The sequence below is a fragment of the Hibiscus syriacus genome, unplaced genomic scaffold, assembly GCF_006381635.1.
Source record: "Hibiscus syriacus cultivar Baekdansim isolate YM2019G1 unplaced genomic scaffold, ASM638163v2 tig00110321_pilon, whole genome shotgun sequence".
Classification (NCBI taxonomy): Eukaryota; Viridiplantae; Streptophyta; class Magnoliopsida; order Malvales; family Malvaceae; genus Hibiscus; species Hibiscus syriacus.
In genome coordinates, this window is record NW_024062680.1 from 1,383,419 (window position 1) to 1,410,020 (window position 26,602).

A 26,602-nucleotide genomic window follows, 5' to 3' on the forward strand; every position below is an offset into this window, starting at 1 on the left:
ATCATAATCTGCAAATATATTAAGATTAAGAGGTCACGCGTCAAATTACATGTGTTAAGATTATATAACATGCAACACTAAGAATTCTCAAAAAAAAAAAAGTGTACTCAAAAGGCTAAATCTTCGACTGAGTTATCATAAGGCTACAATAATCTTTAAGCGGCAGTCAAAAACAATGTAGTAGAGTGCATCTGCTGCTCCCTCCAAGCCATGAAGACTGGCATTGTTCCATTTATGATGGCACTACATAAACAAATTGTTAAGCATTGGAAAATTTTGATTACTGTTGGTATAAACAACACAAATGTTCCAAGACATGTACAAAGTCAAGCCACTTATTTGGTATAGTAATTAGGTTTAAGTTTTAACCCAGACTAACCAATACTGTAACAGTAGACAGTATCGTTTTTCCTCTGATACTGGTACCTATGTGTTTCGGTGTACCATTTCAAATTTATCATTAATTTTTAAAATATTTTTCATATCATATATAACACAAATATTAAATCAATTACATACATATAAAAATATATTTATAATATAATATACATCTTAAAATTATTAATTATGTTCAATAACTTAATTAAATGACTTTTTTAATTTTGAATGTAATTATGTAAGAAATAAAGATATTTAAGATAATAGATAAAAAATAGTTTAAAATGTTGAAATTTTGTACCAACCAATGTGTAGTTTTAACTGAAACAGAACCTAAACTAGTTGATACCAGTATAAAACCAATACTAGAAGGCATAAAAAGGAACATACTGTATGTAGATGTATCAATCTGCTCAGGAAGCTCCTTTATATCCACCTCAAACCTCTCTTGGACCTGCAGCAGATTGAACAAATTAGGTCGGGGGATGACAAATCATGGGACAAAACAATGCTCGGAAGTTGTGGACCCAAACCTGATTGAGCACATCAGAATCTGAAGCGGATGAAACAAATGTAATTGCAAGACCCTTGGTGCCAAATCGACCAGCTCTACCAACCTACCACCAAAGAACCATTGATCATCGTTCAATATGTGCAGAAAGAAAGCAAGAGTGGTACGCAATTGAAACAAACATTACCCTGTGCAGGTATGTATCAGCAGAATCTGGCATGTCATAGTTTATGACAATGTTAACACGTTCAATGTCAATTCCCCTTCCAACCAAATCTGTAGCCACTAGAATTCTTTTATGCCCCTCCTTAAAACCCTTGTAGCGAGTTAACCTACATATCATTAATTAGCAACAAGGGTAAGAGATTTGGGACCAAACATAATAGGAAAAGTCGAACCACATCATATTTATGCAAGAACCAATAACAAAATAGGAAATCATGTTTAAAAAAAATCCATAAGTCTGATAGACAGCATTCACCACAGCAGAATATACAAACTAAGCGATTGAATCACCATACTTGGTGCGTTAAAAAACGTGAAATGAAACAACCGTCCTTAAAACAGGACATAAGGATCATTGTATGAGAAAGGGTCATTATGTCATTTGTTTAACAAGAAAATAAAGTACACAAGTCAAGGTGGCAAAAATGAATTATGCACAGTTTACAAACCTTTCTTCCTGGGACATGCCAGAGTGGATGCATATAGATGGAAAATTGCACTCCACGAGTAGCTTGTTCAACTCAGATGCCCGGTTCACACTTTTGACAAAGATAACAACTTGGTTGAAGTCCAAAGCATCAAGGAGGTCATTCAATTTGCGGTTTTTCTCCAGTTCACTCAATTTGATGTAGTGCTGTCAATGGAATCATTTTAGTGTTTAGATTAAAACAAAAACAAATTAGGGGATGAAAATAAGGCAGCTGCTGAAACATATACCTGCACAAGACCATGAAGGGTCAACTTGGCCTCGTCATCAACATAAATTTCCATAGGCTGAAAGGAACAAATGTCACAGTAAATCACATTAGGGAGCTTCTTCATGCAAATGGAATCCAGTAGGAAACGAATTATGGATGCAGATCCCTTGAATTGAGATTCCAGTCCATTTGCTTTGCTCACTCGAAGAATGTTACTTAGAGCAAGCAAGTGCTGTGCTCCCTCAAAAACAACCATTCTATTACATGATGACATGGCACCCCAATCAAGGAAATATTCACACCTTCTTTACTACCCAAGTCCTACACTAAAAACCCAGACCTCAAAAGAAAACAACTAAAAAATTAAGCCAAAGTAGCAACCAACTCAATACAGATCCACCACTACAAGAAATCTAAACACTGCAAGCCTACAACCTCACATCACTAACCTTCCCCATTTAATCTGTAAAACCCATAATTAACCTGCTGAAGCCACTGCATCCGAGCAAAAGGAATGGCAAGTATGCAGTAATGGACCACCAGACGTAAAATTTTACGAACTCTCAGAGAAAGCAGTGCATAAATTAAAAAGATACTTCTAAATTCAAGTAGTATTGGCCATGGGACATTACATCTTGCATGAATTTCTTGCAAACCGGGCGTATTTCTTTGCTGAGTGTGGCTGAAAACATCATAACTTGCTTATCATGAGGGGTCATCTTGAAAATCTCCTGTACATCTCTCCTCATGTCTGCAGAAGATAAGTAGAATAAATGCCAGAGGGAATAACACAAATAGAAACTCATACACTTATCCAGCTTCAAGTGAAGAAAACCATACCAAGTGATTCAAGCATCTTGTCGCATTCATCAAGAATGAAATGCCTCACATTCTTCAATGAAAGGTCCTTGTCTCTTGTCAGAGCCAAAATCCTTCCAGGAGTCCCAACAACAATGTGAGGGCATTCATTTTTCAGCAGATCTTTATGAACTTTGATGTTGACACCACCATAGAAGACAGCAACCTTGATATCAGGCAGATAAGTACTGAACCTCTCGAACTCATGACAAATCTACAAGTTGGAAGGGATAACAAAAAATGAGATGAATATATCATACAACTTCAAGAATACAAGGGTAAATTTATGTCTAGAAAGCTTCCCAAAAAATGTAAAACAATAACTTACCTGGTAAGCTAACTCCCTTGTATGACACAAAACTAGGGCAACAACTTGTCCTGGAGTTGGTTCAATTTGCTGTAACGATGATAGAACAAAAACTGCGGTCTTCCCCATTCCTGATTTAGCTTGGCAAATAACATCCATACCCAGTATAGCTTGGGGAATACATTCATGTTGCACTGATGAAGAACCAAATAAAATTGTATTCGAAGGAATCCGTTGTAAGTAAATATAACCTCGGTGATCCTTTTAATTGAAACTTTATGATAATGGTATATTACCTGCAAAAACAATGCATCAAACGGAATATTTAGACTGGCCCAAAGAAATCCCCATTAAACATACAAAAAAGAGGGTATACATCAAAATCAAACATTTTTGCATACAAGTCCCAAACATGCAGAACAACGACATGATAATTTCAAAGCAATATATGAACTTCAACTTAAAAGTTAGGCTGCTAGGGATGGATCTGTATAGATGTATAAAAGAAAAGAAAAGGAGTTCGAAATTTGCCTTCGGAAGGGTGCTCAAATCCAGAGTCGACAATGGCCCGAAGAAGCTCAGGTTTCAAAAGGAAGTCTCTGAATCCAGAGCTGTGAATCCCAACATAGCCCCTAAAAAGACAAATAAAAGACAAAATTAGACCAAAAAATTCGCAAATAACTATTTAACATCATATAAAAAAAACAAACGAAATCATTTATAGCAAAACTTATTTCTATTTATATCCGCTGTTTGTTTGTTTTGCTTCTAACGGAGGAAAATTAACCCTATTGCATAAAATATGAAACATCTGAGTTAAAAAGAAAAGGGAAACTATAAAGAAAGTCAAACTCACTTCTTGGTGACCTCTCCATTGGCTTTAGCAGCGACAGAGTCAGGGGCTTTCTCTTCTTCTTCCTCGTAGTCAAGAAGCTCTTCCTCGTAGGCATCGTTGTCCCTTGTTTCTCCCATTTATCTGAAAAAAATTACCCATCAAACAGAAACTTAGAGTTTTAAATCGAATAGTAACTAAAAGCAATTAGGGTTTTCAAAGAAGATCAAAGAGACTTGAGAGATTTACCTTATGGAGAAGATTGAGGTTGTAGAGTAGGGATCTGAAGAGTGTGCTGCAAATTAAAAGGTTAGATCTTAAAAATATATATATTTGAATTTGAAATTTGTAAGCAGAGAGCTTCGAGGAAAGGGATATAAACGAGTAGCGGTTTCGACGACTAATCATTTTATAAGCAGCGAAAATTTTAGCTTCCGAAAATACCATTGCTTCAATTCATTAATTACTATTTTCCACCACTCTGCGTTGGATCCATATGCAGACCGACATGGTCTTGGGCTCGGCTCATTTTGAGCCCAAACGTTTCTCCTTTTATGATAAAGATGGGAAAAAAATTGTAAAATGAAATACTTTAAGGCTAAACTACGCTTTTTATCACTAAACTTTGATATCTCTTCCTGTTTTGATCGCTTAATTTTAGTGTTTTTAATTTGATTATTAACCTTGAAGAAAGAATGTTTTTTTCCATCATTCCATCGTTTTTTATTAGATTGATATCATGGTTTGTTCTATAAATTTTTAAGTCACGAAAGTATTAATCAATATTTTATAAATATTTTTTATTAAATTAAAATTTTGATCCACTATTCCTCTATCGTATGCTATCTTCATTCTCTGTTCTTTCGTCTTTCTTTCTAAACATCATACACTCACCTGTATTTAAATTATTATCTATCCTTTTTATCCAATTTATTTTCACACTCCCTTCTAGTATTTTAATTTTTTTTAAATATATATATATAAGAACTTTAAAATTTTATCAAACAATTTTTAGAAACCATTAAATAAAATTAATTTATCTAAAGTAAACGCATTTGATCGATTTGTCAAGTTGTTCATTTTTATTTTTTTAAGTCATAGATTATAAACGTACTAAACAAATTCTACCTCCTTATCCTATAATCTCTCATCCCTCTTTCCTTTATAAGATTAGATTTAAAAATTTTCGGAAAAAAAAGTTAATTTATCAAAATGAAATATAAAAATTAATGAAAAAATAAAAAAAACAGAAATTACTATACTACCACTACAACAACTACTAATTTACTAAAGTAGAATTATTATTTATTACTAGCTTCGTAGGTTAAATAATTAATGTTGAAGATGGGATTCTATTGGTCTGATTCCTGAAATTAATTATGGAACGTCCATCAAAATAAAATCATTACTAGCTTCGTAGGCTATATAATTAATGTTGAAGATGAGATTCCATTGTCTGATTCCCGAGATTAGTTTTGGAAAGTCCATCAAAGTTAATCATCATCGTCGTCATAAAAAAGAATCAAGAGCGGGAAACAAGAAGCAAACTTCCTCAGCAAGAATTCAAGTCAGTTATCTCTCTCCCCAGCACACTTCTTTATAATTGGGTCCATCTCCATCACTCTCAATTCAACCCCTAGACCCACAAAAAACCTGGATTTCTCTTTCTGTTGCTCTGCAGAACGCGTAAAAAGTTTCTTCTTTTGTTGCCTCCAAGCAGAATTCTCAAGGTTGGAAGTTTCTTTCTTGCACTTTTTTTTCAAGATTAGTTAAATTCTGTTTCTTATCTTCAATGATCACATTTTGTTAAAAAGGTCTTATTTGAAGAAAAATGGGAATGGGATTTGGGTATTTCAAAAATCAATTGTATTATTGTCGATTTTGATGAATATTCTTTTGGATATATGTTCTTTGCTCAATGTTTGATTTGCTGTACTTGGTTGATCCTTTAGTTGCACTGTTTTCATGCAATTTGTTTTAATAGAAGATAAAAAGATTGAATTTCCATTTCCTGATAGATAGAAACAAGATTGTTGCAGAGTATGATGCTGTATCATGCCTAGTTGTTGAGAGGATGTAAGAGAAACTTAAAGCTAGATTAATAACATTGTGGTCTTTTCTTATAATCATGTTTTTCTTTAATATATTGTGCTAGATTTTGTTTCAAGAATTTGCTTGATATTAATCCGAAGCGGTTGATTATCTTAAAGCTATGGAGTCCGAAGTGAATGAGAAGGACACTCTGGTGACAGAAGTGACACAAGTTAGTGTTGGTGGATTTGATAGTAATGCCAGAGCCAAAGATCTGCTGGAGTACTTGGAGAATGAAGTTGGACGTGTAGATTGAAGACTTCATGGACACCACTAAAGTCCTATCCCAACTTTGAGATTCCAGACACTTCAGTAATCCAAAGAACAGATGACTATAAGAAGGTGGATCCCCATGCATTTGTTCATTTTGCCTCCCCTCTAACAGTAAATTGGGTTGTGGATGCTGCTGGTCGTACAGAGCTTGTCTTCAACAATCAGCTATTGAAGGTTAGTTTGGGGCCTGAAAATTCTAATTACATGAATCGCCGAAGGAGGAAATCTATACCCTTTAAGTTACCTGCTGTCTCCCTGGAGATTGGAAACATGGCTAACCAAGATGAGTTCTTTGTTGGATGGAGAGGACCTCCTTCCGGGGTTGAATTTATTGTGGATCCTTTTGATTCCACCTTCAAATTTTGTTTCTCTATGGATACAGCCTTCTCCTTTAAAGGCACAACCAAGCATGCTGTCATAAAATGTGATTTTAAGGTAGAGTTCTTGGTGAGGGAAATAAATGAGATCAAGCAGTACACGGATACATCATGTTTAGTAGTGATCTTGCGGCTGGCATCTTCACCTTGGGTCTGGTATAGAACTGCTGATGATGAGATAGAAGAAACAGTTCCATGGGATCTGTTGGATGATGATGATCAGTGGATCCGGACCACAGATTTCACCCATAGTGGAGCTGTTGGCTGTTGTAATACATACAAAGTAAAAGTTCGTCATGGTTTAAAGCTGAAAAATGCCATGGGTTTTCTTAAAGAGCAAAGAGGAGCTGTCAAAGACCTTAAAGAGCCTCTTAGGGTCAGTGATGAACCTGGTTTCGTGAGATGCATGTCAGGTCCCTTCTATCATATTGATTACAAGGAAGGAATTCCCTTTGAAACAATATTTTTGGTGAATGCTGTAATGCACAAAGGCATATTCAACCAGCATCAGTTATCAGAAGAGTTTTTTAACGTACTGAGAAACCAATCAAGCGAATTAAATGTGGCTGCACTCAGGCACATCTATTCTGACAGATGTCCAGTAAATGATGCGTATGAGAGGCTGAAAGTTGTTCAAAGTTGGCTGCTGAGGAATCCTAAACTTTTTGAGAACCCTAAACAGTTGGATGATATTGTTAAAATCAGAAGATTGGTTATTACTCCAACCAAAGCTTATTGTCTTCCGGAAGTGGAGCTTTCAAATAGGGTTCTCAGGAAATACAAAGATAGCTGATCGGTTTTTAAGGGTCACATTTATGGATGAAGGCATGCAGACAATGAATGCAAATGTGCTCACCTACTATAATGCTCCAATTGTAAGGGATGTGACATCTACCAATTTTTCTCAGAAAACGGGAATGTTTAAAAGGGTGAAGACTATTCTAACAGATGGATTTTACTTGTGTGGTCGCAAATACCATTTCCTTGCTTTCTCAGCCAATCAATTGAGAGACCTTCTGCATGGTTTTTTGCTGAAGATGGAAAAATAAGTGTGCTTAAAATTAAAGGTTGGATGGGGAAGTTCACAAACCGAAATATTGCTAAATGTGCTGCCAGAATGGGTCAATGCTTCTCATCAACATATGCAACAGTGGAAGTTCCTTCAACAGAGGTCTCAACCCTGATCTTCCAGATATTGTGAGGAATCAATATGTGTTCTCTGATGGGATTGGCAAGATCACTCCTGATCTTGCAATGGAAGTTGCTCAGAAATTGAAGCTGGACCTAGATCCTCCTTGTGCCTATCAAATTAGATATGCCGGTTGTAAAGGGGTTGTGGCTTGTTGGCAAGGAGAAGGTGATGGGATCCGTCTTTCTTTACGGCCTAGCATGAATAAGTTCCTGTCTAACCACACAACAATCGAAATCTGTTCTTGGACAAGATTTCAGCCTGGCTTCTTGAATAGACAGATTATTACATTGCTTTCTACTCTTGATGTACCAGATGGAGTATTTTGGGAAATGCAAAATACCATGGTTTCTAAATTAAACAAAATCCTTGTGGATACTGATGCAGCATTTGAGATTCTCACCTTGTCATGTGCTGAGCAAGGGAATATTCCGGCAATAATGCTGAGTGCAGGTTTCAAGCCTCAATCAGAACCTCATTTACGAGGCATCTTGACTTGTGTAAGAGCATCTCAGCTTTGTGGTCTTAGGGAAAAAACTAGGATATTTGTTCCTTTGGGGAGGTTGTTGATGGGTGTCTTGGATGAACTAGGAGTGCTAGAACAAGGCCAATGCTTTATCCAAGTGTCAAATACATCTCTGGAAAAGTGCTTCTTGAAACACGGCTCTAGGTTTGCGGAAACAAAGCACGACCTAGAAGTAATTAAAGGGTTGGTAGTTATAGCTAAGAATCCATGTATTCACCCTGGGGATGTAAGAATTCTAGAAGCAGTTGTATGACTGTTTGTATGCCCCTGGATTACACCATTTGTATGACTGTTTGGTTTTCCCTCAAAGGGGTGAGAGACCCCATACAAATGAAGCTTCTGGAAGTGATCTTGATGGGGACAATTATTTTGTCACTTGGGAGGAACTTCTTATCCCCCCTAGGAAGAAGAGCTGGCCACCCATGCAGTATGACCCTGGTGAGACTAAATTATTGGAACGCCCAGTCAACCATAAGGTAACTATTTGTTTTGTTTATTTAATATCACCCAACTTTACTGGACCTTTGTTTTCCAGAATTGATTTTCTCTGATTATACCCTTTCTTCACATACATTTTGTTTCCTGAATAAAATCCTTACGTTGCCACTACAAACATATTGTTTCCTGGTATGCTTTGCTTGAAAGCTGGTATTAAAAGAGATGTTTCAATCAAAGATAAACATGGTTGAATACATAAATATATTATTAGGCATTTATCTATTAAGAGGAAGGCACTGACTGTTTTTGAAATGGTATATTTTGTTATTGGTAAATTCTGTTACTATATTTTTCCACAGAGATATCAGCAAAAAATGTGGTGATGACACGAGTAATTCCGAAGCATAATATAGTACAAAAGCAAGATAAAATCTTCAAATGGGAGAACCTAGAGCGAAACCGTCAGAATAAAGTAGATATATTATTGTGTAAAATATATCAAATTAGGCAGGATAATTAGTGTAGGATTTGTAATCTGAAGAATGGACTATTTCAAGTTCCAAGTAGGTGAAAGACAAAATCTCATGACTGTTTTCTTTCACGTTTCCTCTGCAGGACATAGTTGATTTTTTTGCAAAAAACATGGTGAACGAGAACCTGGGGAGTATTTGCAATGCACATGTGGTTCATGCCGACCTTAGTGAATATGGTGCTCTAGATGAGAAATGCACACGGCTTGCAGAGTTGGCGGCTACAGCTGTTGATTTTCCTAAAACTGGGAAGATTGTGTCAATGCCTGCTCAACTAAAGCCAAAATCCTATCCAGATTTTATGGGTAAAGAAGAGTACCAATCATACAAATCAAGCAAAATTTTGGGAAGACTATATCGTAACGTCAAAGATGTGTATGATGAAATCTCTGAATCTTCCGAGATCAAACTTGATGCTAGTGACATCAATTATGATGCCGATCTTGAGGTTACAGGATCTGCTGACTACATTGCTGATGCATGGGTTAAGAAGTGCTCCTACAATCTGCAGCTGATCGGACTTCTCGGACAATACAAAGTTAAGAGGGAAGAAGAGGTTGTAACTGGGCAGATCTGGTCCATGCCTAAATACTCCAGTCGAAAGTTGGGGGATTTAAAGGAGAAGCTCAATCATTCTTACGGTGCCCTGAGGAAAGAATTTAGGCAGATTTTTGAGAATATGGACTCGGATTTCGAGCAGCTTAATGAGGATGAAAAGAATGAATTGTATGAAAGAAAGGCGTCTGCATGGTACCAGGTCACTTACCATCCAAAATGGGTAAAAAGTACATTAGAGTTACAGGAGTCGAATGGTGCTGATGGCATGGTGATATTGAGCTTCGCCTGGATTGCAGCTGATTTTCTTTGCACGAATAAAGTGTAGGTGCCATGGGACCCAAAATGTTGACTTTGCTAAGCCTGTAAACTCTCTTGTAAGGTACCTGGCTGATCGAATCTGAAGAGCATTTGACAATAACTTCTTTTGCTGATCAGAATTCTAGTTGGCAAGGCCACTCTGCCATTGTTCGATTTCTTGTGTAGTATCTTTCTTCTGAACTGTTACCTATAGTTTCTATGGCCTAGTTGACTGGTTAAAGATGATTTCCACCTTGGTTTGTTTGGAAGTTTGCGTATGTAATCATGTTGTCGAATGCTTTGCTTATGCAATAATAGAACCATGTGATTTTGGAAGGTCCGTGAATCGCATTTACAGTGGCTCGAGTACTACTAATGTGCTAGAGCTTTGATTATTTTATGTGACGAATTGAGAGAAGAAAAAAATTTCTAATCAATTCTCATTGAAAAAATAGAAAATACAATATGTTTTTTATAGGCTGGTTCATACGTCCATTTTAAACGAAAAACGATCAAATAATAATTAAATAATTATTTTGTAATTTTTTATAATTAAAATATTGAAGAAATCTTATAATTACAAGAACAGTAGTCAGATAATACACATACAAACCTTGGGGCTTTTGAGATGCCATGAGAAGGCAATGTCTGAAAATAGAGTGGAAAGGTTAACTTGTTTCAATCGAACTCCTACAAATATATAAATTGAAATTCGAATGCAATTTTAGGGTCTAATTGGATAAACGTTTAGTCTTGGTCTCAATCCCGATTGTTCTCTGAGCCCAACATTTCTTTAACTGATCTTATCAACCCACTTCTTCTTTAATCTTTGTTCTTCATTTTCCCTCAAACAATTCACTAACAAGTTGAAAACGGAATAAGTTAGAAAACGGAATAAGTTAGAAAACGGAAAGAGAGGTCCCTTTGGTCAGAATGCCAAAATCAATCTCTTTCCAGAAATAAAGTTTTTAACTTTTTTTATAAAATGATCAAATATCATCTCTAAATATGCCGCTTTCAAGGTATTTATTCCTTCCTGAAAGGAAACCTTTTACCCTATGTTTCTTCCTACATTTCTGCGAAGAATCCCAGGCAAAACAGTTGAAAAGAAAAGAGTTCGGAGGAAAGCTATTAACTTTGTCTCAGGAATTTTAGTCTTTTCCTTTCTGGAATTGGGTTTTTTTTTTCTTTGGGGATTTTAGATGCGATCTTCCGGTCATCTTCCAACTTGGATATCTGCCCTTTTTGGCTGCGTGGGGTCAGTTTTCATCTTCTCATCTTTTTCCTGCTGTTATCATGTTAACCCTCTGATTCTTGGCCTTCTTTAGTTATAAGAAAAGAGTTCTAATGCTTTGTTATATGTAGCTTTAAGTTTGCTTCTGTTAGTATTGAATTTTGGCGCTTGTTGTGCTAAAGCTATAAGATATGTCCATAGGGTAGGGCTGAGTGCATCTGAGACTCTTCGATTTTGGGGCACTCTTTGCTTTAATTTCTGGGTTGCTGGTTCTGTGATACAAGGGTCTTTATTTTGATATCTTGATCAAAGGTGTTATTTATTAGCTTAGCTCTGGGAAGAAACCTCGTTCATTTATTTTGTTTTCTGGAGCTTATTTGCATGCTCTTACACTCTGATTGGTGGAGCTATTATGGAGTTTGGGTTGGGGTGTGAAAAGGCTCATAAATTTTCTGCAATTAAGCTACAGGTAAAAGGGATTCACTGGTACTTGTGATACACGCTGGAAATTTAGTGGGTGGAATTTAGATTATGCACCTGCCTTGCATTGTTGTTGTTTTGTGGATAAAAACGATTGTCGAGTCGCAATGTTTCAAGTGCAGCTCCTCTTTGATTATGTTCAAAATCACACATTTCAAAGTTGGAGTTTAGTTTCATGTGCTTAGTTCCAATGTGTAGTTGTGAAGTTGATGGCTTTGCTTTCTATCTGCTAGATCCAGGATTTAGTTGTTATAGTCGATACACCGGGTATACATGTGGTTAATCCTGGTTTGTAACAGAGCAGAGGTTGTTTTGGATGCTTCGAGCCATCTAAGGGTGTATTGATTCAAGACTGGAAAGGGAGGAACTTTTCTAAAGATTTCTGGAGTAGCAGCACATGTGAAATCGAACATGGTGCACTCAAGCCCCAAAGAAGCATTCCGTCAATAAGCATATCGAGTCATTCCCTTGACCTTTCTGGCAGCACTAGCCATCCTTCTGAATTTGTAAATCATGGCAAGTTCAGATGTGTTAACTTTATATACACCACTAAATAAAGCTGAATAGCATCCCATTCTTTCATATATTCTCATGTCCTGTTGTAAGATTTTAATACAATTTTACATTCTCGAAAATAGTATTGGTGGTAAAACTTTTAGATGACAATTTGATTTTGCAGGCCTTTATCTTTGGAACCAAACAAGGCAGCAATGGCTTGGAAATAAAAAGTTTGAGAAGCGTGTACAACGTCGAGAATCCAATTTAAGGTTAGAAAATTCCCTTGTTTTTCTAGTTTAAAAGTTGTACCTTAACCCTATTAAGTAGAAGATAACAACCACTAAGCCATGTTTAAGCTGTTTCAACCATTAAGCCATAAAGACCTCATCAAATTCAGTGTTTACGTGTTGCAGTTGCAATTGGAATGTAATCTATCATAGTTTACGTGGGAATAGTAAGCCATTCTCTCATCCAGTTCCCCTGTCTGTAAGTTTACGCTGCCCACCAAATGGTTTCCTATTAAAAACCACGTTTTGTCCTTGTATAGTTACTCCAATTCTTGTTTGGGTTTACTGACAGGAATTGGTGGATTTCCTAGACGAAGTTTGGGAGCAAGAGGGCTTATATGACTGAGCAGGATGATGCTAAGTTAAAGCTAGAAAGAACGGGAAATGTCGAAATTATCTATTGCACCATCCTCTTCCCTTTTGGATCCTTCCTCTGTATATCAATGTATTGTAGTTTACAAATCCTTTGGATTGAAAATTCAACATTAATCATCCAAAACGAAAAGAAAATGCAATATTCCAGTTTCTTGAATACATTAATCAACCATTTGTGAATTCTTATACATGTTGGGTGAAATGTCCCATAAAGGATTTGGTTGAATATGAATTTCGGAACTTAAAACACTGTTACGATCCAACTCGTCGAGTTGTTCATTGTTTTCTGTGCTACTTTGTGGAAGCTACGGTGGTAACCAGGTGATTGTCCAGATAGCAACAATCCAGCAAAAGCAAATTTGACTAATGACTATTGAAATGGAGGAGCACCATGTCATGAATTATGTTATATGGTTCACATTATAATACATGCTCTAATGATTGTGACTAATACTAAGATTAGTATTGGTAAAAGTGGTAATAATTGAAAGTTGGAATGAGTCAGCATTTAGAAGCTTTCATCAGATTTGAATAGAAATGAAAGATGGCTTTGCTTGCTTTTGGCTTCACCTTGGGCTGTACTAATAAACATTGAAAACGTAAGACCCTACACCTTACTTTATTCATAAGATTTCTCACAGAGGCGGCATCACAAGACGCTCGTTGTTTATCATCTTTTGGTCTTCATCAATGGCAGTGTGAATAAAATATGTATACATGTACAGATCAAATAGGCTATTTCATGAGATAATTCCCAAAATAAATTAAATAAAAAATAATATCTCTATCAATTTGATAAATCTTTCGCACGATGTCTCCTATACTAATACTATCGTTTATATAATTTGAATATATATATTTCCAAATTTGATGAGTGCGGGTAGGATAACAAGAATTTCTATTGCATAGTATTTACATATGTTATATTAAGTTTGTTAATTACCATGTATGCATATGTATATCTGCACGTTTTTTAAGTGGAAAACTGTGGGAAACATCAAAATGAAGGAATCCCACATCCATCTAGGTCAAAAATAGTAGAATAATTTATATAATGAGAATAATGTTATTAAAAATTAAATTATATTTTTGCTATTTTATTGGGGGGAAATTGCCTAGCTCCTTCAATGGAATATATGGATTTCACAAGTTAAAAAATTTAAAGGAAAGTATTTATATTGGAATCTCAAGATTCAACAAATTAAAACTCTCGATATTCCTTTCTATGTGTGGCATTTCCTTTCTTCTTCTCATGGTGCATGGGGACATGGTATATACGACCGGATTCATCCGTCCAAGATACATATAAAATACCAAGTTGGGGCTATTAATTATTTTACGTAATATAGATACAAAGTTGGGCTAATGAATGTAGCTTATTCCTAAAAAAGAGCTTATTCCATCACAGAATATACTAGCAAAATTAAATATAAGTTTAATCGAGTGTCCAAACACCTGTGGATAAGAAAAGAAAAATGGAAAACCATCAACGGCAAACAGCGGTAAGCGGTATTGGAAAGGTGGGGGAGAAGACAGAGAATCCCAACAAGGAAACAAAACCCCAAATTTTTGGGTCAAATACATTGCATTTGGGTTTCTCTCATGTGTATTGTAACATACCCAAACCTCTCTCCTCTCCTAATAAAAACCACCCCTTTTCCCTTTGTCACCATCTTTCATTTTTCTTTCTCAGTTTTTCCTTTTTACTTTCTTCCTTCCTTTTTGCCCTATCTGATAGGGTTTTCCATGTACTTGTAGCTCCAATCTTTCTCATGCATTCCTGTTTTCAACCTACAATACTTGAAGTTTCGACTTTCTTCTTTATTGGGTCTCTCTCTCTTGCTCTCCTTGGAGGGTTTTTGTGCGGGGATCAGTTCGGATTTTACTTTCCTGGGTTTTTTCAGCTGTTCTCATGTCAAAGATATTTTCTTTTAGTGGTAAGCTCTTCCCCTTGCTAGTTTTTAGTTTTTCCTTCCTTTTTCTTATCTGGGTATCTTTGATTTTTGTTTATGTGAATTTGGTGTATATATTGGATGCGAAAAGGTTATACTCTTTTCTGTGAACAACATTTATGGATTTTGGGGCTATATCATGGATGACTAATAGCTTTCGATATTGTCCTTTTTAGTTTCTCTATGTTCGTTGGACTTGATAGTTGTAGAGATGTGTTTTCGGATAGCTCTATGTGATCGACAATATATAGAACAGCTTCTGTTTAAGCTGAAATATCTGTCAAGTTATTTATCTGGTTTTCCTATAGTATCGTGGTAGATTGCTATGTTCTGATCAACGGTTTTAATCTTGGTTCCCAGGAACTGGTAATTTTTTCACTGGGGGAGCAATTTACTCAAACCCCAAGGAGTCAAATCTCTTTTTCTCTTTTGGACATCATGTGGACGAGTATTTTCCTCATCAAAAGAGGCCCCGCATCAGTGCCCCCATTGTTTTCTCTGGAGAAAGGTTCGAGCAGAAGAAACCATCGATTGAGATTCTCCCTGATGAATGCTTATTTGAAATCTTCAGACGATTACCTGGAGGCCGAGAGAGGAGTTCCTGCGCCTGTGTTTCCAAGCGTTGGCTTACACTTGTAAGCAACATCCACAGAGATGAAATCAATGACAACAAGTGTGGAGTTGTGTCTGAGGTTGAAGATGAAGATGTTGAGGGTGATGGATACCTCTGCATGAGTTTGGAAGGGAAGAAAGCAACAGATGTTAGACTTGCTGCTATTGCTATTGGAACTTCTAGTCGTGGTGGATTGGGCAAGCTTTTTATTCGAGGAAGCAATTCCACATGTGGTGTGACTAGCATTGGACTAAGGGCCATTTCCCGTGGATGCCCTTCTCTAAGGGTTCTTTCATTGTGGAATTTGTCTTCTGTTGGAGATGAAGGCCTGTTTGAGATTGCTGATGGATGTCACCAGCTAGAGAAGATTGACCTTTGCCACTGTCCTGCAATTACTGACAAGTCTTTACTCGCCCTTGCAAAGGGCTGCCCTACTTTGAAGGATCTGACCATTGAAGGTTGTGCAAACGTTGAAAATGAAGGTCTCCAAGCTGTAGCACGCAGCTGCCCAAATCTAAAGTCCATTTCAATCAAAAACTGCCCCCTTGTTGGAGATCAGGGAATTGCAAGCATGTTGTCTTCAGCCTCATGTACCCTCACAAAAGTAAAGCTCCAGGCCTTGAACATTAGTGATGTCTCTCTAGCTGTTATTGGACACTATGGCAAAGCAGTAACTGATCTTTCTCTCACTAGCCTTCCAAATGTGAGTGAAAAGGGCTTCTGGGTAATGGGTAATGGTCAAGGGCTACAGAAGTTGAAGTGTTTTGCAGTTACATCCTGCCGTGGTGTAACAGATTTGGGACTTGAGGCTGTTGCTAAGGGTTGCCCAAATTTGAAACAGTTATGCCTCCAAAAATGTGCTTTCGTATCTGATAATGGGTTGGTGTCTTTCGCCAAAACAGCTTGTTCACTAGAGAGTTTCCTACTGGAGGAGTGCCACAGGATCACCCAATTTGGGCTTTTTGGTTTTCTCCTCAACTGTGGTGCAAAGTTGAAGGCGCTATCACTTGTGAACTGCTTGGGTATCAAGGACCTAAACCTGGGATTTCCTCCTGTATCCCCTTGCAAATATCTTCGATCACTTTCTATCCGTAGCTGCCCTGGTTTTGGTGATTCCAGCTTGGTTGCATTAGGGAAGCTTTGCCCTCAACTGCAGCATGTGGAGTTGAGTGAGCTTCATGGAATAACAGATGCTGGGTTTCTTCCACTGCTTGAGAGCTGTGAGGCTGGTTTGGTGAAGATTAATCTCAGCGGTTGTGTGAATTTGAGTGACAAAGTTGTCTGTATCATGACTGATTTGCATGGTTGGACTCTAGAAATGCTGAATCTTGATGGTTGTAAGATCAGCGATGCTAGTTTGGTTGCAATTGCAGATAACTGTCAATTGCTCAATGACCTTGATGTCTCCAAGTGTGCTATCACTGATTCTGGAATTGCGGCTCTGGCTCGTTCTAATCAGATCAATCTGCAGATCCTTTCTGTGTCTGGTTGCTCTAAGGTCTCTGACAAAAGCTTGCCTTCACTTGGAAAATTGGGTGAGACCCTCTTGGGTTTAAACCTACAGCACTGCAAGGCAATCAGCAGCAGTACAATTGACCTACTTGTAGAGCAGCTATGGAGGTGCGACATCCTTTTCTGAACTAACATATATAGCCCCCTCCACCGCTCTGCGTACTGCCGAGTATCAATTTATCAATTTATCAACAAAACAAGGTTTGATAAATCAAGAAGCCTATGAATATACCCTTTGTGAGTAGTCACAGTTTGTTTAATTTTTGGGTCCATCAGTCGTGGGTCTTATATCTTCCAGAGCAAAGTCCCATTTTACAGGGAACACGGCCATTCTGCCCCTTTTTTTTGCAGGTATCCTTTTATCGGAGACCTGTTACTAGATATTGAATATCCCGATAACGGGTGTCGGTTTCTCAATGGCCAGATTTCCATTACAACACAGTTGCTGGGTTCTGGATTTTAGTAATATAGTTTGTTCATTGTTGGTTTTAGCGAGTCTTCCTCGGTTTGAGACATCGTAGTCATGGTTGCTTTCGACAGTACAAAGGTAGGTGTCTAGCTCTAAATGGGTTTTGGCCATGGCAGCAATGTAGATAATCTGCCATGACAACTCTTGGGAGTTGTTTTTTTCTCCTCTTTCACCAAAACCCCACTTTTACTTGCTTGCTTCATTTGCTTTTGAACTGCTGTAGTCTGCAACCTCTCAAACCATGTAATGAAAAGTTGAATCCGCCGTTGGAGGTCGCCTATGTTTCTGTTTCTGTTTCCACTATGATTAATAAAAAATGACAAACTTTGATGTAGAATGATTGCTAATTTGATTTGATTCATGGAAATTGTGCGATTTGGAACTATTGGTTGAGGTGGATATGGATTGATTGTTTGTGGATCACTTGGCTGCATTCAACAAAAGAAATCTCTTTGTCAACAATCTTTCACCATCCTAATTATATAAAGCTCGACTTTGGATTCCAATGGAAGTCTTTAAATTATGCAGTCATCTAATCTCTGCAAAATAATTACAAAAAAGGCACTAATTTCATAGGATAAACAAAGCAATTTAAACAATGTAGCAATTCACAATTACTTAGAATGTTTGATCATGGATTATCTATAACACCAACAGCAAACAACTTTTAAAACTCAGCAAGCCATCCTTAAACAACACAAATTAGGCCCACCTTTGCAAGCTACATCTGAACAGAAACAACCAAAGCAGCCGAATATTGGATAAGACAAAATCATTACGTTCTCTAATGTAGGATTCTCATATAGCGCCAACTTAAAACCACTGCCATGCTTAATGCTCCACTGCAATTTGCTCTTGCTCCAAGTCCAGCTTCCCTTGCTGTCCAATCACCGGCCCTCGATCCATCTCAGGCTGACTTAGACCTGAATCATCTGTCGAAACTGCCTCCGGCTGTTGGATTGGAGATAATTCCTCATTTGTCAAATCAGATGATGTGGTGTTCTCCTCGTCTGTTTCTTTAGATGAGGCTATCTTTCCCTCGGTTGTTGCTTTTGATTTAGTCACCTTTTCAGGATAGGATGCCTCCGATTTCGATTCCTCATTCTTTGCGCTGGACAAAGTAGTCTTCTGAGAAGGCAGTTTGGGAAGTGATTTCCTCTGTGGCTTCTTTGCATGGGCAGGAGAAATCACTTTGGCAGATATCCTCTGAGATGCTTTCTCATACAGACTTAGCCGGCCTGATTGGTGACCGTTATTGCTGTTACCATCAATGTCTGAAGTAGTTGAGCTTTTTCTCCGACCAAGCTTTGGTGATTTAGCTCTTGTAGTTGGCATCTGCACCCAAGTAATAGAAAAACATTAATGTTGTAAATCGTGAGAAATTCATCATGGCCATATTGCAGATAAAGAAAGAAGAGTAATAAAAACTTTCTATGGTCACATGCATAAAGTATATAATGGAACATAAAATAATGCATTTATACACACTCAAGAAAGGAAAAAGAAAAGGAGAATACAAATAAGCATGTCATTGGGAGTTAAGATTAAAATACAAAGAAGAATCTGACTATGCAAAATTTCTATACCCGAAGGACCATCGAGCCTCCTATATATATCAGCAAGCACATACAACTAACCTTCTTTAATTCCACCTTTGGAGGTGGAGGTTCCTGATAGAAGCTTGGCATTGGAGTTGCTTTAAAGTTCAGAGTCTTCCTAAACATCTTAATCTCAGCCTCCTGAGTTTCCTGCAGAAAAGTTAGATATCATTATGATAAGAAATGATTCTGGACCATAAGCCATCATAATCACAAGATAACACCTTAGACTTGGCCTGCAAGTTGCTCTTTTCTACTTCCGTTGCATGAATTTTTTCCTCAAGTTTATTGTAGAACTGTGCAACACAATAACGAAGACTTTAAAGTTAAGAACAATTGCTGCAAGAATAGACAATGTAAAATCTCAGGAATATCATATAAAGCACCAACCTCTTTTCTTTTCTCAGCCCGTTCGCCACACTTGAAACTGAAACCATACTTTGGAAGAGTACCAATCTTATGAGCTTTATCATCAGCTACTGTGGGGCTTCAATGAAGCAATTAAGGATAAACAGAAAAACGCCAATGAAAAAAATGAAAACTTATAGACAATGTTGGAAAGAAAACTCAAACCGTGACCCATTTCAACACGAAGTACCAGACGTAATAACAAAATGTTAAAACAGACAAGGATATGATAACTCAGATTCTCCTTCAGCTTTATCTGGAGGTCCTTTCTTCAAAGGCTTTAACTTTGCTTTCTCCCTGTAATAAATGGTAGAACAGTTGTGAAAATGTTGGATAACATGTCTTTTATCATGCAGCACATAAAGTCCGATACTCCAATTCCAGGGGGAAATAAAAAGATAAAAAGTGCCAGATAGAGCTTCCCCTCTCGGTTCGCATAACCAATAAGAACGGCAGAAGGTTGCATAAAAAAAGAAAAGAAACTTAAACAAAAGTACTAGTACGTACGTATTGCCTTCAGAGAAGGCTGCATCAGGTTTTCCAAGATGCTGTTGTAAGCACACAGAGAGAGGAAAACATATAATCAGAAAGGCGGGAACAGTGATAAAAAAAAGGAAAAAAGAAATAAGTAGTGTGATCATTGTAAACCTAACCTGGGATCCATTAGCTTGTCTTTCATTCAATGATCTACTTTTTAGAGGTTGTTTCATACGTGAATTTGCAGCAACAGAACCACCATTAGGAGCTGTCAACATTGCCTTAGCAATCTTTCCATCTTTATTTTTCTTCACCAAAGCTGGAGAAACATTTTTGGGACCAGAGGGCTTCTCAGTATTGGTCTTGCCTTGAATCTTATGAGGTTTGGATTGCTTCAACTTGTCTTTGGCTTCCCCTTCCTACCAAGAAAGACAGTCATAAACATGAAATTAGTCTAATGGTAATTACTAAAAGGCTCAAACAGAATGTAAGACCTACTACCTTAGAATCCATCAATCCACTGCTTTCCACATAGTCATTCGACCATTCTTTAGCTTGCTCAGTTGTTCCATTGTCATCCATTTCATTCTGAAAACAAGTCTCGAATGTTTCATCGACAGTTCCATTCACATTATCCGAAAAGATACTGTCGTACTCATCCCCAGACACCTGAAGTTGCAGGCAAACACCATTTTCAACGGCAACCTCAAGACCATCCGCAGACAATGGATTATCCGACTCCATCACACACTGTAACAGGAACAAAACAAAGGAGCAGCGCTAGTAACAGACAAAACAAGCAGCGAAAAGGAATTAACACGTAAACACCATTTTGAAGGCCATTTTCAAGCCATTAAGATGAATAAAACTAATCAGCAAGCCTAATTACAGAAAAATTAAAAGGAACATACACTTCCAGTAATTTTAAATTCTCAGACCTAACAGCTATATTTCATACAATAAAATTTAATAATTTCCATTGGTCTAAAACTATCCACATTTATCAACTCCAAAGGATAAAATATCGAATATGAATTTGATGAAAAAAAGGAACAAGAAAAACTGAATTAGATCTCATATAAGCAAATAAAAAGCAAATTAAAATCGAATTCAAGGCATCAGGGTTCGCATTTGAAAAATAAAAGGTAAACGGAGTCGGTGAAAACCCAGAAAATGGATGCTTTAAGTAGAGTAAAGCTCCAATGTATACAGAGATCTTCAACGCCACTAAACAACTAACACATTTCGCTTCATGTTGATCTGCTCTTTGAGAAGAAAAAAAAAGGAGAGGATGAAATATTTCCCTAAGAACCAAACAAGATTTTCCTTTCAAAAAAAAGAAAAAGGTATTTTACTAATTTTCTTTCTTACCTTGTGAAGCGTGCGATATATCAATGCTCCATGGGTATGAAGCTGAGAATGAAGATTTATGATAGAATCAGTGAAAAAAATGAAAAGGATCTGAGATAAGGAAGAGAGTGAGATAAATAGTGAAAACTAGACGCTATAAGCAATTTAAAATAATAAAATAATTGGAAGTCAAATTTTTGTGTTATTTATGTATTTATTATTTTCAAAGTTTATTTTAAAATGGTAAAATCAGTCCAATAATGTGTTCATTTTTTTTAGATACCGGACATGTCCCAACATGTTTGAATCATACGACGTTTTCGATAAAATATTCGGATGACACAATGTCTTTGACAAGATTATAGTGTTAAAAGTTTTTGGACATGCATGAAATTAGAGGAAATACGTCGTATTATCCATACGTTTAACCGAAGTTATCGTATTATTCGAGTGTCTTATGATATACATCACACTATCTTAGAAAATAATTCCTCTCGCACACTATCTTATAATTTTTTTTGTCTATCTTATTTTTTTTTGTCCATCACATTATTTAACCCATTAGAGCATCCCAACCCAGTTTGCCTCATTTATAAACGTCAAGATTTGAACCTCTGACATTGATTAAGAAATTTAGTGTCTCATCTCACTAGACAAACTGGTTTTTGGTTATTGTCGAGATAAATATTAAAATTATATATGAATTTTAATTAAATATATAATATTATATAAATTTTAATATTCTATAATTAATTTTTGTATGATTCAAGCAAAGATTAAAATGTTTAAATTTAAATTTTATTTGTAGTAATATTTTTATATTTAAATTTTATTTGTAAAAATAATATTAAACATATATTGAGCTGATGAAGCTTTATTTCAACGATTAAAATATTTGAAAATGATTTAATTTCCAAAATTATAATTTCAAATTTTCATATTTCATTTATTTCTTTGATCCCGTCTCTCCACATGTATGCATGCATGTATGTATATAAGAATGAATGAAGCCTGAAGGTATATGAGAAAAGCAAGGGGGAGTCGCTGTCGAAGTGGAAACATCAAACATTAGGAGATTGGTCGTTTATATGAAAATTGGAAGGGACCCGGGAAGGGCCGTTGGGGACCATAGCATGTAATACAAGCGAGAATTATAATGCTTCACTGCCATGATTCCTTTGAGATAAGAACTGGTCGGAGTTCTCAAGTGCTTTTAGGGATGTTAATGCCCGGATTTTCCATCAATCTCCCTCTACTCAACAAATATATCTTTTTTCACCCCAAGTTGATTTGAATTTAAACCAGTATAATACGAACATAACTAAAAAATAGGGTAAAGTACAAAAATAGTCCCCAATTATAGGATATTATTTTTTTACGTATCCCGAATATTCAAAGTTATAAAATGATCCCCGACTATATATCACTGTTTTGTTGAGTCCCCCGGCTATTAAAAACTATAAAATGGTTACTTAACTATTCATATGTTTTAAACTCCTCATTTTTCGTTAAATTTTTTATAGTTATATGAGTAGGATACGATAAAATAATGTTTTAATGATATCTAATAACATCGTTATTGCTTTCAAGCACTAGCTCGACAGCATAATGTTTCAATCATTAGCTCCACGACATAAAGTAAACAGAGACGCGATCCACAAAACACAACTCAAACAATTATGAGATCAGACTTTATCATATCTGAGTGAGCATATTAACGCCAAGCTCAAACGACCTCCAATTTTGTAACAAAAAAGGACGAGTTTGAAAAATATTAATAGTTTGACGACTATTTTGTAACTTTTAATAGTCGAAAGACTCAACAAAACAACATCTTATAATCAAGAGACTATTTTGTAATTTTTAATAATCGTGACTCAACAAAACAACAACCTATAGTCGGAGGACTATTTGTGTACTTTACTCTAAAAAAATATGGAGAGTGATATTATAGTAATTCTTTTAAATATATATAAGAAAAACACACTATTATCCTATGTCAGATCGAATATTTTTCACCTTAAACTCGACTTGATCTCATATTATATAAAATATGATCCGACTCGATCCAAACTCAATTTTTTCTTAAAAAAATAACCTTATAAAATTATATCAAATTAAAACTCATTTGAATTAGAGTATCATAGGTAGATGTTTTCAACTAGAAAATCCAATAAAAGCCTTGTTGATTGAAAGAAAAGGCTGGTTAGCTAGCAGCGAACTTAGTGCAATAAGAGGCCTTTGAATCAAGTTGTCAAGTTTGGGCTGCCTAGCTAAAAGCCTAGCCTATGTTATTTGCAAGCCCAGACCCAGTTTCCAAATTAGGCACACTAATTAATATGATCGAGTTAATACTAATAATTCCTATCTATAAATGATGTGCCAAATTCGTGGTTAGATCATTAGATGTACACAAGTTTATTAATGGAATTTACGCTTAACCTAATATTCTATTAAATTCAACTGAATTTTGACGTTAATGGCCGAAAGAAGACATATTTTCTTGACATAATTATAAATACTTGCATAATAAAATAATACTATTTTAATATTTCCACCGAATTCTCACTCACTCTTAGATTCTGTCTCAAAGGGTTCAAACACACTTTCAATTCAACACTCGACGGAGGAGAGAAAAGGAAGAAAAATCATGTTGTCTCCGACCCCACTCTCTCTCTTTTGTGCTGTACTCCTTTGCTTTCCTTTAGCCGTCATTATAACGATTACTTCTCCGACAACCACCGTCCCTGGTGGTACCGGCGACGATTCTATTCCAAATTTGGTCCCCCCATCCGTATCCCATCAAAGATTCTCCTCCAAGCCACTGAATTTACCACTGCATGATGAAGATTCACTCCTCCGAGTCGCTTCTCGAGTTAACTCGAAACTCCCTCCTGGTTCGCTGAAAAAGATTGCGTTTTTATACCTTACTATGTCGCCTCTGCCTTTTGCTCCTCTGTGGGAGGTTTATTTGAACCAAACCCCCAAAAACCTCTTCAATGTTTACCTGCATGCCGACCCGAGTTACCCTTACCACCCGCCGTTCTCGGGTGTGTTCGCTCACCGAGTCATCCCTTCTAAACCCGCTCTCCGTTTCACCCCTACTCTCGCTTCCGCTGCCCGGAGGTTATTGGCTCACGCGCTGCTTCATGATCGTTCGAATTACATGTTTGTCCTCTTGTCCGCCAATTGCATACCCATTCATTCTTTTAACTTCACCTACGAAACGCTAACCCGGTCTAAGAAAAGCTTCATCGAGATTCTGAAAAACGAGGTGGGGAGTTTCGATAGGTGGGCGGCGCGTGGGCAGGACGCGATGCTGCCGGTGGTTAAGTTGGAGGATTTCAGGATAGGGTCCCAATTTTGGTCTCTGACACGTAAGCACGCGAGGCTCGTCGTTGGTGACGAGATGGTCTGGGCGAGGTTCAACCAACCGTGCGTGGTCTGGGACACGTGTTACCCGGAGGAAAACTATTTTCCCACACTCTTACACATGAGGGACCCACGTGGCGTAGTGCCAGTCACTCTGACGCACGTGGACTGGAACGGCAGCTTCGACGGTCACCCGCGGATGTACGTGGAGTCCGAGATTACGCGCCAGCTGATCTCACGGCTGAGAAACGACAAGCCTCGTTACGGGGATGATGGAACCAAGGGCTCCGATTCTCCGATCACACAAGGGCGGCATTTTCCGTTCTTGTTTGCCCGGAAGTTCTCGCCGGAGTCAGTTCTGCCATTGTTGAAAATAGCAAGCGACTTCATATTCAAGGATTAACAGATTGTTGTAAATTTCCTCTCTTTTTCCTCTTTAAAGTTTAAAACTGTTAAAGTGAAAACACAAACACCATATAAAAAGACGGGAAAGAACCCAGTGATGTTTGTTTGTGTGAAATTTCGCGCCTTTTTTGTTTTTGAGTGAACTCGGTCCGAGTGACCCGGAGTGGGAAAATGTAAACAAGAAAACACTATATCCTTCTAAAGCACCAAACAATTCAGGTTCTTCTACAACTCCAATTTTCAATGTTTCTTTTTAAGACAAAAAGTAGTTGAGATTTCATTCAACCGACAACGCAAATGCATATAAAAATCGATTTTTTAAACAAGTTTATATTTCGGATATTATGATAAAAAAAAGACAGAATGTTTGTTTATGATGTTCTTATCAATCAATGATTTTTTTTTTTAAGTTTATTATCAAAGTTACTCGCTATAAGAGTGTGTGTGTAAGCATTTTCATGTACAATATTGTCATAATTATTTTTTCTCTCAAATAATCCTCACTTATTATTTTATTTTATTGTGATTCAAATTTTTTAAAGTATATTTATAATATTTTTTTAAATATAACCGACATTATTTATCCACTATTATTTCATTAGAAGAAAGTATTTTAAATTTTATTTTTCTTGATTAAATCTAAGTGTTCAATAATCATATCGAATCAATTTCAATTCAATCTAAGTGAACTTTTAAAACAATAAAACAATTCACTCGAAAGAAGTAAAAAACAAAAATGATGGCATGAAGAAAGCGTCGTTTTTACGTAAATCAAGTAAAAATATATTTGATCCAAGTTTTAACTATTGGTACGGATTTCAGGAGCCGGGCTCAGTGAGTTGTTTTGGGGGATCCAGCATAAATCAATTTCTTTTAATCATTACCCAATTAAAATCAAAGTTACACTTTGGGCTTCCCGGTTCCAACCGGAGCCGGTTGCATGATTATTGGGCTTTCGGTTTTTTTTAATGTTCATTGCCAAAACAGATTTTTCTTAATAAACCGTGTTGGGAGTGATACCAAAATCATATTTGGGTAAAGTACACTAATGATCCCCAATTATAGGATGTTACTTTGTTAAGTCATCCGATCAATTAAAATTGCAAAATGGTCCCTTGACAGCAAGGTATTGCTTTGTTAGTCCCTCAACTATTAAAAGTTACAAAATGTTCACCTAACTATTCATATATTTTAAATTTATTTTTTCTCATTAAAATATTGACAACCGTCTGAATCATACGTTAACTTGTTGACCGGAATATGATAAAATCATATTTTAACGATGTTTATCGATACCGTCGTTGCATCATATAAATTATATATATTAATAGAATAGTAAATATTTATGATGGAATTATTTTCATTTCATTTTAGAAATATTGGAATTTACACATCAAGGAATGTGCGTTAATATCATCAGTGATGATCCTCTCGGTAACTTTCCACAGCTTTTTTATATAAATTACAGTTCAAGAAAGCTGTGG

The 26,602-nt window shown here is 36.6% G+C and overlaps 5 protein-coding genes and 1 pseudogene across 6 annotated transcripts; 4 read left to right on the forward strand and 2 right to left on the reverse strand.

Moving 5' to 3' along the window:
* Nucleotides 1–139: 139 nt before the first annotated feature.
* Nucleotides 140–4,202, reverse strand: LOC120117682 (DEAD-box ATP-dependent RNA helicase 15-like). The gene is made up of 12 exons (XM_039137924.1): nt 4,064–4,202; nt 3,834–3,956; nt 3,509–3,609; nt 2,999–3,171; nt 2,653–2,884; nt 2,445–2,563; nt 1,832–1,888; nt 1,564–1,748; nt 1,077–1,221; nt 912–995; nt 769–832; nt 140–243 (listed from the first exon to the last, which is right to left on the reverse strand). The coding sequence occupies exons 2-12, from the start codon at nt 3,947–3,949 to the stop codon at nt 233–235; spliced, it is 1,287 nt and encodes a 428-aa protein (XP_038993855.1). The 5' UTR covers nt 3,950–3,956; nt 4,064–4,202; the 3' UTR covers nt 140–232.
* A 1,089-nt stretch (nt 4,203–5,291) lies between these two features.
* Nucleotides 5,292–10,320, forward strand: LOC120117679 (annotated as a pseudogene).
* Nucleotides 10,321–11,135: 815 nt separating this feature from the next.
* Nucleotides 11,136–13,116, forward strand: LOC120117684. The gene is made up of 5 exons (XM_039137926.1): nt 11,136–11,346; nt 12,107–12,318; nt 12,482–12,569; nt 12,714–12,786; nt 12,880–13,116. The coding sequence occupies exons 1-5, from the start codon at nt 11,291–11,293 to the stop codon at nt 12,931–12,933; spliced, it is 483 nt and encodes a 160-aa protein (XP_038993857.1). The 5' UTR covers nt 11,136–11,290; the 3' UTR covers nt 12,934–13,116.
* A 1,426-nt stretch (nt 13,117–14,542) lies between these two features.
* LOC120117680 (EIN3-binding F-box protein 1-like) lies at nt 14,543–17,842 on the forward strand. Its single transcript, XM_039137921.1, has 2 exons — nt 14,543–14,899; nt 15,275–17,842. The coding sequence occupies exons 1-2, from the start codon at nt 14,875–14,877 to the stop codon at nt 17,164–17,166; spliced, it is 1,917 nt and encodes a 638-aa protein (XP_038993852.1). The 5' UTR covers nt 14,543–14,874; the 3' UTR covers nt 17,167–17,842.
* Nucleotides 17,843–18,083: 241 nt separating this feature from the next.
* On the reverse strand, nt 18,084–21,457 carry LOC120117681 (protein WVD2-like 6). 2 transcript variants are annotated; one of them, XM_039137923.1, is made up of 9 exons: nt 21,363–21,457; nt 20,493–20,741; nt 20,168–20,410; nt 20,022–20,062; nt 19,743–19,811; nt 19,497–19,587; nt 19,331–19,402; nt 19,146–19,256; nt 18,084–18,843 (listed from the first exon to the last, which is right to left on the reverse strand). In XM_039137923.1, the coding sequence occupies exons 2-9, from the start codon at nt 20,733–20,735 to the stop codon at nt 18,340–18,342; spliced, it is 1,374 nt and encodes a 457-aa protein (XP_038993854.1). In that variant the 5' UTR covers nt 20,736–20,741; nt 21,363–21,457; the 3' UTR covers nt 18,084–18,339. The 2 variants fall into 2 exon arrangements, with proteins under 2 accessions (XP_038993854.1, XP_038993853.1); XM_039137922.1 differs by having other exon boundaries at nt 19,497–19,593.
* Nucleotides 21,458–23,965: 2,508 nt separating this feature from the next.
* Nucleotides 23,966–25,228, forward strand: LOC120117683 (glycosyltransferase BC10-like). The gene has a single exon (XM_039137925.1). The coding sequence runs from the start codon at nt 23,992–23,994 to the stop codon at nt 25,114–25,116; it is 1,125 nt and encodes a 374-aa protein (XP_038993856.1). The 5' UTR covers nt 23,966–23,991; the 3' UTR covers nt 25,117–25,228.
* The last annotated feature ends 1,374 nt before the right edge of the window (nt 25,229–26,602 follow it).